The 11,665-nt window shown below is 37.4% G+C and overlaps 1 protein-coding gene across 1 annotated transcript; it reads right to left on the bottom strand.

Annotated features, from left to right (window-relative positions):
- Positions 1 to 38: 38 nt before the first annotated feature.
- On the bottom strand, positions 39 to 10,329 carry LOC111341445 (pyruvate dehydrogenase (acetyl-transferring) kinase, mitochondrial). Its single transcript, XM_022948411.2, has 13 exons — positions 9,967 to 10,329; positions 8,141 to 8,279; positions 7,439 to 7,507; positions 7,063 to 7,126; positions 6,852 to 6,918; positions 6,364 to 6,414; positions 5,795 to 5,884; positions 5,379 to 5,456; positions 4,748 to 4,824; positions 4,266 to 4,364; positions 3,074 to 3,181; positions 2,591 to 2,704; positions 39 to 1,094 (listed from the first exon to the last, which is right to left on the bottom strand). The coding sequence occupies exons 1-13, from the start codon at positions 10,067 to 10,069 to the stop codon at positions 885 to 887; spliced, it is 1,269 nt and encodes a 422-aa protein (XP_022804146.1). The 5' UTR covers positions 10,070 to 10,329; the 3' UTR covers positions 39 to 884.
- Positions 10,330 to 11,665: the final 1,336 nt, after the last annotated feature.

Genomic DNA, 11,665 nt, shown 5'->3' with positions numbered 1-11,665 from the left:
CTATGCCTTCATCCAAGAAAGACGTAAAAGACCAAAGCTCTCTCCAATGTAATTTTTTAATTGGTTCACGTTTCCTAACTGTTCAATTAATATTTTGCTTTCTCGACATCTGTCTTGGCAAAGATGTCCAGTTCAAAGCGGGAGGACAAAGTGATTTTTTCCCAACCGATTAGCATTACTAGCAAAACTTATTATTAATTTTACTAAGTGGGAAGTTTTTCTTAACACTTCCGACCACAAACGATCTAAATAACGGAGAAGTGATTCAATCGTAAGACGATATAATTAAAGAAACTAAATCCCCACGAGAAAAACCCTCAATGTCATGACCCTTTTGAAATCTCCTTTAAATACATCTTTGTAAACACATTGATAACTTAGTGAAAAATTGAGCGTGTGGATCAAAACGACGGTCCTCGGACTGAAAATTCGAAGGAAAAATCGTGTAAATAACTTAAAACATTTGTTTCCTTACACTGAGATTATTGTACCAGTTTATGTTCACAAATATATTATAAAATATAGTTTTAAAGCAGATAGAAGAAAACTTTACCCAATCGCTGTGTCAATTTTAAATTCCTCAACTAAGACAACTTGACTGGCATTGTCAGGTGGGACTTCGTTTGTCTATGATCATTTCGAAAATAACAATATTCGAACCTTGAATTGTCCAGATCCACAGAGGCGTCTGTCTGCAACGAATTTGCTGCCCATACAAAATGTAGTTCAGGTGAGATTAATAAATTTAATCTATCTTTCTCCTCTATCTAGAGTCAAGTAAAGTTGGACTTGAAGACCTTACGAAATTTTCTGGTAAAATAATATCAAAGACAAGTCTATCTAAAATACTCTGTCTGCACACGGGACCCTAGTGTAAAACCTAATTACGACGAGTTGGCAGTCCTTCGACTGTTATGCAACCTCCTAGCTTTCATCATTCCTTGATATGTCGACATGGATTTACTTCCATATCCGTAGAATTTGGAAGAGCTCCAATCTCGACAGTGCTGAGCTGCTAGTCTAACTTCTTCATAATTCTTTGGTGTCCGTCTGGTGTATTGAGGTAGAATTTCACTTGCTTCAGCTGATAGCGCCTGAAAAACAAAAACCGCCGCATCATTAAGCCAAACTCTTCGACGCAGTTGAGACAAATACTTGGAAAGTTTGTGTTTATTCTCAGCCAGTAGCTATGAAAGGTACGAAGACTTAAGAAACGCGAGCCAGCGAGAGGTCTTCATGGGGGTCTGGCACTGATAAGGAGCCCAGACCCCCGGCAAACCTCTCCCAGCTCGTCTCAATCTTCTCACGGGTATTAACGACCGTCACTTCAAGTTAAAAAAAGGACCGTTTTTCAGGCAGTAAGGATGGGCCGATACGGCTTTTTCGAATCGAGACGATACCGAGTACGACATTTTCTTTTTTCTTCGATATCGACACTGTGATGTCGTTGAAATGATCGGTAAGTCACGTGATCTGATCGACTACCTTAGTGAAGGCACTCTCTCATGGTTTTCTGTTCAGTCTATAGCAGCATCAACAAGACAGTCAAGCAAGTCAAAATTCCAATTTATTATGTACAGATTTCATTTCCTCAAGGAAATGAAAAAGACCGCAATGATGCAATCTTTCTACTTGCTATACTAAGCAATCTGTAACTTTCACTCGCATTCATGATCATAAGGCGTACAATGAAAGTTTATCAGTTACTACACGGGTCCCTAATAATAACGAAACACGAGTGCCCGACTTATTATAGATCCTGCGCTTCAATAGGACCATACAGAAGTGCCATACTTTGGAACTATTTAGCCTTTCTCAGTTCTTTTCTCGCTCGAGGTTTTCTCTTTCGTAAGCAGGCATAGTAGTTCTCAACTCATTTTCGTTGCTCCAGATATGTCCTTGTAATGTCTGGATTGTTGTGAGTTTGGATTTTGTTGCCGTTGTACTGAGTGACTTTACATTTACAGTTAATAAAATCGAGTCCTATTTCACAGTGAAATGTTCCAAGAACCGGCCACTTTGACCGGTTCACTGTGGCAGTCCTACATTGCACACAATTGCGCACGTACACGATCTCGAGCCCGAAGTCTTTTCGGCTACTTGTCAGCGGTTAGTCGCGGGAGACTAAAGCGCAGGTCACGTGCAGTATCGAAAGAATCGATACTCCTCGCTAGTATCGATATTTTTCGATCCAACCTCGGTATCGCTGGTATCGAATATTTGGTATCGGTATCGGCCCATCATTATCAGGCAGTTAACCGAGCGGGAGGTCTGTATGGGAGAATCTTGACCGAGGTTGCCAGTACTATGGTTCGATCTGTACCAGCGACCGAGGTCAAGATTCTCCCATACAGACCGATCTAGCTCGGTTAATAAGATGTTTATTATATGGCTGTGTCTTATATGCCAATTTTTGATATTCTTTGTGCCTTTTTTTTCTACACCGGTCTAGATGGGAAAATCTAGACCTCTTTCAATAGAGATTTCAGCCAATCAAATTCGTGAATTCGGTAGTTCCCAGTCCTTGTGAGACAGCCATATAATAATACACGATATAAGCTATTGCTATAGAAGACGACCAATATCTCACCTTTAACCAGATTACAGCGTCTGTACCAAAACCCTCCATGGAATAAAGCTGCATGTCTCCATCAAAATATCTAGCGTAGAGTCTTGATAACGGCAGCCCGTATCCATAACCGGCCTAAAAGGAAATAAAAAACGTATCAACACCAGAACTGAGCTGGCTTATCAAGACCCTTGTTGTTACTTTTCTTGCTTCTCATTAGTAATCAGTTTGATGCCGATCCAAGATCTAGGTTTTGAAGCTTAGTAAACGAGTACAAAAGTACAAAGTAACGGTCGCTGAGTTAGGTAGGGCATTGAACACAATTTTAGCCAGGGGTGGAGCAGACATTTGACCGCCCTAATCTTCAAAAGTCAAATGTTCGGGGGGGGGGGGGTGGGGTGGTTACAGTTTTAATTTGATCGATACATTACTTCACATCTTGAAGCATGCATACATGGTTCTACATTAAATTTCACATCGTAGGAAATGCAGTGTGTTTCTTACCATAGGTGCAGCAGAACCAGCTTTTAGTGGCTCTGGTGCTGACGTATAGTGATACTCAAACACTTGGTCAATTGTACTCTTTGGGATTCCACCTCCTTGATCAGAAATCTAAAATGGCAAAGGGAAGGAATTCTAAACTGAATGAACAAACATTTGAGCTTTCTACATCATTGAACTCAATTACTGAAAAAGTGTCAATGATGGGAAAGTAATGATAACTTGTGCAGCTTTTATAAAAAAAAAATGGACAATTACAGCATGGGTATGTGTAGAATTTTAATAATAGAAGGCTATTTACAAATCAAACACATGCATGCATTCAGAAATAATTTTAATCATAATTATTGTAAATATATCTGCATACAGAATTTTTGGTTATTATGCAACAAATTCAAGTCAGAAAGAAAAAAGAGTACAGGGGTAACTTACTAACTGTGGTGCTATGTTGACGGGGATTATTACAAGATACTTTGGCTCTCGTGTAGAGTTTCTGAAGCTGATATTGCTGATGGTTTAAGAATTAGCCCTTTGAGTTAGCTCTGACCAAAAGCTAACTCTCAGAATGTCAACTTAAGCAAATCCTTACCATTGCTAATTTAAATAATCAACTCATTTGATAAAACCGAGTAAAGAGTGGCTGTCACTGCAAAGGAACTTTCAAAGACTATTCTCTATTAGGGAACTTATCATTAGGCAATTATGCTTATTATTACTACATGACTCGGGCAGTCAGAGGGCCAATAACTAAAATCAACCAATCAAAATGCTCTATTGCTGGTCAATATTCTCGAAGTATTGGTCCGGGCACTGTCCCGAATGGTCCCGGTTGATACCACACTTGTATCCCTTTGAACTTCAGTCGTATAATAAATCTCTTTTTAACCAAGCTTGCTCAGGACCGTACTGGAAGAATATCGGCCCTAGGTCTTTTTTGTACGGACTTCGCTGCGCTCGGTCCGTACTGTCAAGACCTCGTGCCGATATTCTCCCAGTACAGCCCTCACGCTTGGTTAATAAGATATATATAAGGCTGGCCAACGTTTATTGAAAGGTACACAGAGAAGAGATATGTTCAAGCTTTGGATGTAAACATCCTTATCTTTAACAAGGAATAAATAAAACAAATTTAAAAAGAATCTAGCGCTAAAGACTGCAATATTCCATAAAAAAAAGTACAATTTACTGAAATTACCTTGATTGTCATGTCATGTCTTCCTTTGGTTATCATGATCTTTATAGGTGGTGCATCACTACTGCTTCCATGTTGCTCCACAACTGCACGCATGGCATTCTAAATTACAAAGCAGAGAAAGTTTTTTTTAGGTAATTACTTGTCATTTGAGTCATTTCCATTATCATAAGCAGCTCACTTCTTAAAGTTCAAAGTGTTGTGCAGTAAACTTGATCAGCCAAGTTCAGACACAGCAAAATTAATTTATAGCCACTATCTCAGATGATTCAGCTCCCTCAATGCAACTCACCTGGAATATAATCTGGTAAGGGCTGACAGTTTAAATGAGAACTCTTTGCCAAAAGAATGAGACTTATTTTTTAATGTTAACCAAGTGAAACTTCATCATAAATAAACTGAAATCAATAAAGAACAACAACAACAGTTGTTCTCATTTTTTTTTTCACCTCAAGGGCAATTTAAATAGTGAGCTAATGACATACCTTCAATAATTCAAAAAGCATGTGATACAAGTGTCCAGGTACATAGGCCATTTGGATTGGTTTTTTAAGATCAACAGCTAAATGGGAAAAATGCAACACTGTTTAACCTCCTCCACACGAAAGTAATGTGTCTATCAATTCAAAAGTTCAGCCCACCCCCCTCAGGACAACCCATGGGCATTTGACTATCACCCTTGCCCTGGGAGTGGGGAGTTTGAACCCTGCCTAGGTGGGGTGGTGAGTTAGATCTGGAAGTGTCAAGTCTTTTCAATGGAATATGTGTGCTTTTTTCATTTAATATGGTGGTGTTTAAAAGGAAAGAGTTCACTTTTGCAATCTAATAGCCCAAAACAAAAGGACTGTAAGGACTGATAGTGCCTTTTAAGAAAAAATTGACCATCAAATCCAGCACTTGAGTGGGGCATTAGTTGAAGCTCCAAATTGACTGACGCCTACATCATTACAAGAGATAAAATAAACATTACAGTAAGAAATGCTTTCTTCTAACAAAATGCACATCTTTCAGAGATAACAAGAGGTGTTTGTGGGAATCACAAACTGAATCACAAACTGGAATATATACATTTGCATGTGTACATGTTCAAACGGAATTTGAGAGAAGAAAGCTTACCATTAAACTCAGAAATTTCCACCTCAGGAGCAGCACAATAATAATGTTCACACAGGTAGGCAGCATTGTTGATTGCATCTGGGAAAAATAAGAGGAGGCATCTGATACTAAGCATGGAATCACTTCACACCCACAACTTTGTCAGTGTAAAATATTCTACTACCTACAGTCTTAAGAATGTCAATCCAAATAAGAATTTGGAGCCCTGGTTTTAGCGTGAGTAGACAAACTTCGAGAGCAAGGACAAGAATCAACAGTAAGTTCCACCCATATGTGAAGTTAGGTCTGGGAATTGAACCTACACTACACCAATAGATGACAAGTACTCTACACACCACACTGTGTGTGTTCACCTTCTCTGTGATGGACAGAGAGGTTTTGAAATGCAATTTAACAATATCAAGTGTAACAAATACCTTCTACTACAGAAGCAACATGACAGGTTGGGTCAAAACAGCCAATAAAATTACTCTTAGAGCTTCTTGCATCTTGACCAAACAGCACCACTGGTAAATAGAAATACAAAAAAGAGAATGTAGAGTTTATCCTCAGTTTTACACCATACACAGTTATCCCTTTCACTGGCTGGATCTAAATTTAATTTCTCTCTTCATTCGACCACATATTTCTCACAAGTAAGCTTAGATAATTTGGGGTAGAGCAAATGATATCTCCTACAGCACTGTAGTTGAATTTTTTTTCCTTCCAAACCTGTTACTGGTAGACTGTGTATTTATATTGAAATGTTTGACCCACAAGTACAGGTCAGTAGTTCCTAATGTAGGGTTTTAATCTTAAGTAACAAACTCAGACAAGCGGTTTCAGGATTGTAATCTGAGCAAAAAGATTGCCCAAAATGCTTTTTTCAGCTGTGTCTCGATTGATGAGAGCCAGTGCTTAGTTTGTCATGTAATTAATTCATGATACTATTACAGATGTAAAGCTTTTAAAAAAAGGAAAAAAGGATGCATAATCATGTACTTACAATGCTGCGTGATAAGCATTCGTATACTAATCCGATTCATGTAAAAACGATCTGTTGGTAAGAAAACAAATTCTCTTCATAAATTTTGATGGTGTAAGCAATTTTGTTCTACAGATGTATTCTCCATAAATTATATCTTATATCCTCTTATCAAGTCATTTCTTGATAAAAACTCTAAGAAAACACTAGACTTTCCTTCAAAGTAAGTTCAAAAGTAGTAACCTCAAAAGGATGGAATAGTAGCAATATTTGGCAAGTATGTGTTACAAACAAAAAATTTCACTTTGTCACTAAGGTCACAACAAAGAGATTCTGTTTGAAGGCATGAATTGCCCTTTTTACTTTTATGAAATTTCTTTACCTAAGGACTAACTTTTTTTAGTTCTTCAGGGAACATATTGCCTATACTAGCAATATGAACAGCAAACAGAAACAGCTTCAAAGTATTTCTTTGAAATGCAGTAATCAAAGGTACATGTATGTTTTACCTAAAAAGTATTCTATTGATGGATGAAATGCACCATCTCCTTCCCTCTCTCTTAATTCCATAATTCCCTGAGTTATAAAAAAATAAAAGTATGATTTGAGCACAACTTTAAAAGAGTTAAGGAAAGATAAAAAGGTGGCTTATTCAAGAGTCTAAGGAATGAGAATGAAATAAACTATAAGTTAATTTCATTGAGTTGTATAAGAAAATACCTGAGCCATAGTCTCGACAACATTATCATGCCTCTGTTTGATGTGCATCAAACTTTGGGTATATCTGAAACACAAACATGAAAAGACTACCATTTATTTTATATGTGCCAAACCTCGTCAACAGAATGTTCTTTGATTGTTGTTGAAGTCCAGTTTTACTACACTCATATACTGGTAGTAAATACAGTGTTCTCCTTCTAAGGCAGTAACTGATAAAATTCAATGCCTATAAAACCTCTTGTTACCACTTAAAATCACTTGTAATTCTTGATAATGCAACAGGTAAAAGGATTACTCCTCCAGCTTGGAAATTTCTGTAACCTGTTACATATAAAATATGAGAGAGCACTGCTAATAAATAGCTAAAAAAAATTACCTATTTGAAACTTCATCTGTTTCTTGTTCATCCTGGAACTCAATTAATTCACTAAAGCTCTGAACATACCTTAAACAGGAAGAAAAAAAACCATACATTAACTCAAAAATGCAGAAATGAGGACAGAAAAATCCATTCACTAGTAAGCTCCTGGAGTAATGTAGATAAAAAGGTATGGTAAACAGGGCTCGAAATTAACGGTAACCTGTTAACCAATGGTTAGTAATTTTCAACATTTGGTTACTAAAAATGGGTCCAGCTAACCCGACATGGTTAGTAAAATTTTCTAACATATTTAAACATTGGTAGACCTCAGGACAAAGAGCATGTAGGCCCAACTCTCAGAGGAATTCTTAAAATACTCAAGTTGTTTAATGAACTTAAACTCTTTTTAGAGAATGTGCTGTAGATGTACTGTTCTTGACTAATCATGGTAAACAAGAGAGAAATAAAATAGGTGCATAATTGTCAATGTTTTTAAGGTCACCATGCACTTTCAGCTACTCTTCAATTTGTCCTAGTCGTTGTTATCAAAATGTTCAATATTTGAGATATCGTAACTTGTGAGCTTGGATACCAAACTTTATAATTTAGTTAGTAAATAAGATGCCTACTAACCCGAGGGGTTAGTGATTCAAAAATTAAATTCGAGCCCTGGTAAATATGTGTACTGATGTAAGGGTGAAAAGTCCAAACACTCACCAGCTTCTAACAAGCTCAACTGAAGGTGTCTTCAGCAAGTTCTTGGGAAGAAGATCAATCTCACGAATAATATGCGCAAGTCGCACAGGTAATTCATGTCGACCAAACTGTAAAGATTCTATGGGCTTTGCAGTTTTGCCTATATAAATAAAGGAAGCCAAATGTTTATTTACTCTCTTCCAAATTTTAAGATTTATTTTTCAACAGTCAAGAAAAGGAAACTTCTCAGACTGCTAAGAATAAAAAGCACCCATGATAACAATTACAGCTTAACAAATGACCCACAGGATGACAAGGCATTACACCATACTTTTACGAACACAGTAAATGTGTAGGACATTATATGATTGGTAACAGTAAAAACTGTTGTATTTCAACTAATCAAAACTGCCTGCAGTCTTAAAATATTCTTGAGGTATTTCTTTTGCATAAAGGGCCTGTAGGTTAACATCGGGCACGATGGTTTTTTTTGTCCACAAAGAAGAATCATGACATTGCAAAAAGCAACCATAAGTAATTTGATATTGTAGCACTATTTTGGCATTAGCCTCAAATTAATTAACATAACGTTTATCTCTGTGAGTTTGTGTGAAGACATGATCATGTAACAAGAACAATCAGGATTTAAAAAAAAAAGGAAAACAACACCTGACATTGATGCACAGGACCTACACTAATTATCTATATTTATCAAAAGCTTGAACATTGTTGACTGAGTAAAATCTTGTAGTTTTCTGAGAATTGTTTAAACAAAACACGTAAATATAAAAAAATTATCATTCACAGAATGAAAATTTAGTCTGAGTCATTAATATTTGTTAGTGACTTGTTGACTTAAGAATTTATTGACCAGAACTTGCTTTACAGGAATACATCATCGTCAATAAACCACATCATTTGAACTTAAAATTTTATGTTTACTGTGCATGGAAGCCAAAATGTTTTGTTTAATTGGGTGACATTTCTGAGGCAAACTTCTGTTTTAATCAACAAAGAAGACACTGAGGAAAGTACATTTTGAGTAAATTCCCAAATTGATGTCAGGGCAACTGAGTAAATATTCAAGGTATGACTACCATAACAGAAAACAGGTTACAATAGGAGATCACAACTAAAAAGTCTTTTTCAGCACGAGTTGTTTTGTTGATTGTATTTCACATAAAAACAGGTTATGAATCATGATTTTAACCTTCTGACCATCACATGACGCAAAAGTAATCGAAAAACGGATCTATTTCAAACATCAACAAGGAAAAAGGGGCGTTTTGGGGGCGCCGTCCCCTACGTCAACAAGGTAAATGACCTTAAAAAGTGAAACGTGATTCTAGATCAACAGACCCCCGGTAACTTGATTTGATGATCATTTTACCCAAAAAAAAACCTACAGAATTTAAAGCGGGGAATATATAAATTTCTATCTCTTTATCTAAAAAAAATGATAGTGAAATGTTTTTTTACGCGCGAATGAGCGCACGAAAATATACGTCAACAAAGGTGGGCAAGGGTTAAACTACAGAAAGTGTGTTTGTGAAAAATCGTGTTTTCGAAGAATAACGAATGCTCGCCGGCATTGAATCTCGCAAGCCAAATGAAAAGCAGTAAAAAACTGAAAGTAAAGCTGCTGAAGTAAATCGAACAAAAGGAGAACATAATCCTTACAAAGGATGATAATTGAGGTAGTTTATCTGGCTGATTGCCTGGCATCTGTAAAACAGCGTCTTGGAGAGTAGGCTTACGTTTTTATTCCTAACAGATCCATTCATTCATTACTGTTAATTGCTATGAGAACACGACCCTCACAAGGATGGCAAATCTACTGTACTCACCGAAAGTCGTGAATTGCTCAATCGACAAAGAAGACTGTTGGTAGCGACTGAAGCGTTGAATGAGCTTGGCGACATCTTCATACAAAACTCCGGTTATCCGCATAGTGAAATTTACTATTATCCCCTAGTAGATAAACTATTTTCCCTATCCTTTTTGATGCACATACTCCCTCTCACAGCACCTCGATTGCAATATAAGAGACTATCAATTCAATATTTAGCCATGTCGGACCTTGCTCACTAGTCGATAACAAGTAAATTTATGGAGATGTGTAGCTGTGGCGCGGTGAATGTATCACATGAGCTTCTTAAACCAATCACAATGGAGATATCGTTCATGACTAGCGTCATGCACCGCTTGCTATTTTTTTAACAAGAGAGGGGTGATAGGTATATTTTTGTTGTTCTTTAAAATTGACTCGATGAAATGCCCTATATATCACACTAAAGAAGAAAATAATTCCTCTCCTGAATATTTAATTTTTCAAAGATACAAAAATCTGGCTAGCAATTTGCGAGAAACCGATCAGCAACAACATATAGAGATGACAAGAGTCTTAAAGACAGACTACCACCCCGATCAGGAGACTGACACACTCGGCTACCCGGCACCGGTCAGGTATATCACGGTATTCTGGAATTTCACTCAGATAGCGCGAGCAGTCGCTTTCTTTATCTGGGAGCCTGGCAAGACTGCGTTCCTTTCTCAATCCTTACGTCCATGCCTTCTCAAAATCGAGTATTGTTTACAATTGCAATTTCTGCCTCTAATGTAAGGTGAAACAAGTATTGCATCATCCTTCAAAGGTGGCAACAATTCTTTCGCCGGTACCTTAAAGTGACATCAAATCTGTGTTCTAGCCCCAGTCTTTTTGCGAGATATCTACTATTACCTTTGTAAGTAGTGATAATAAACGGAGAAAATAGAAGCTCGTCACACTTAGGGGTTGAACGGTTAAACAAGAATTTTCAGGCAGTACTGTAGACGATTTGAGCTCGACGACACTCATGAAGATAGCATTGTATTGTTTTTTAATTGTATTACTATTGTATTTAATTTTAGATCGACATTAGATTTCACAAACGTTCTCCCAAGGGTGTTCTCACCAGCGTTGAAGTCATACTCAGACTTTTTCCCATTTTCTACCGACTCCTCTTATGACCTGAGTCCCATACAACCCTGTTAAACCCTACACAATCCTTTAAAAGCCTATAGACCCCTATATAACCCTGCTAAGCCCTATATAGCCATGCAAGCACTTATACAACCCTGTAAATCCCTATAAAACCCTGTAAACCCCTATACAACCCTGTAGATCCCTATACAACCCTGTAAACCCCTATACAACCCTGTAGATCCCTATACAACCCTATAAACCCCTATACAACCCTGTAGATCCCTATACAACCATGTAAACCCCTATACAACACTGTAGATCCCTATACAACCCTGTAAACCCCTATACAACCCTGTAAACCCCTATACAACCCTGTAGATCCCTATACAACACTGTAAACCCCTATACAACCCTGTAGATCCCTATACAACCCTGTAAACCCCCTATACAAGCCTGTAGATCCCTATACAACCCTGTAAACCACTATACAACCCTGTAGATACCTATACAACCCTGTAATACCCTATACAACCCTGTAAACCCCTATACAGCCCTGTAGATCCCTATACAGCCCTTCAAAC

The sequence above is a fragment of the Stylophora pistillata genome, chromosome 12 (assembly GCF_964205215.1).
Source record: "Stylophora pistillata chromosome 12, jaStyPist1.2, whole genome shotgun sequence".
In the NCBI taxonomy this organism is placed as follows: domain Eukaryota; kingdom Metazoa; phylum Cnidaria; class Anthozoa; order Scleractinia; family Pocilloporidae; genus Stylophora; species Stylophora pistillata.
Note: the sequence above shows the minus strand (reverse complement) of the source record. Positions and strands in the feature narration are given on the sequence as shown.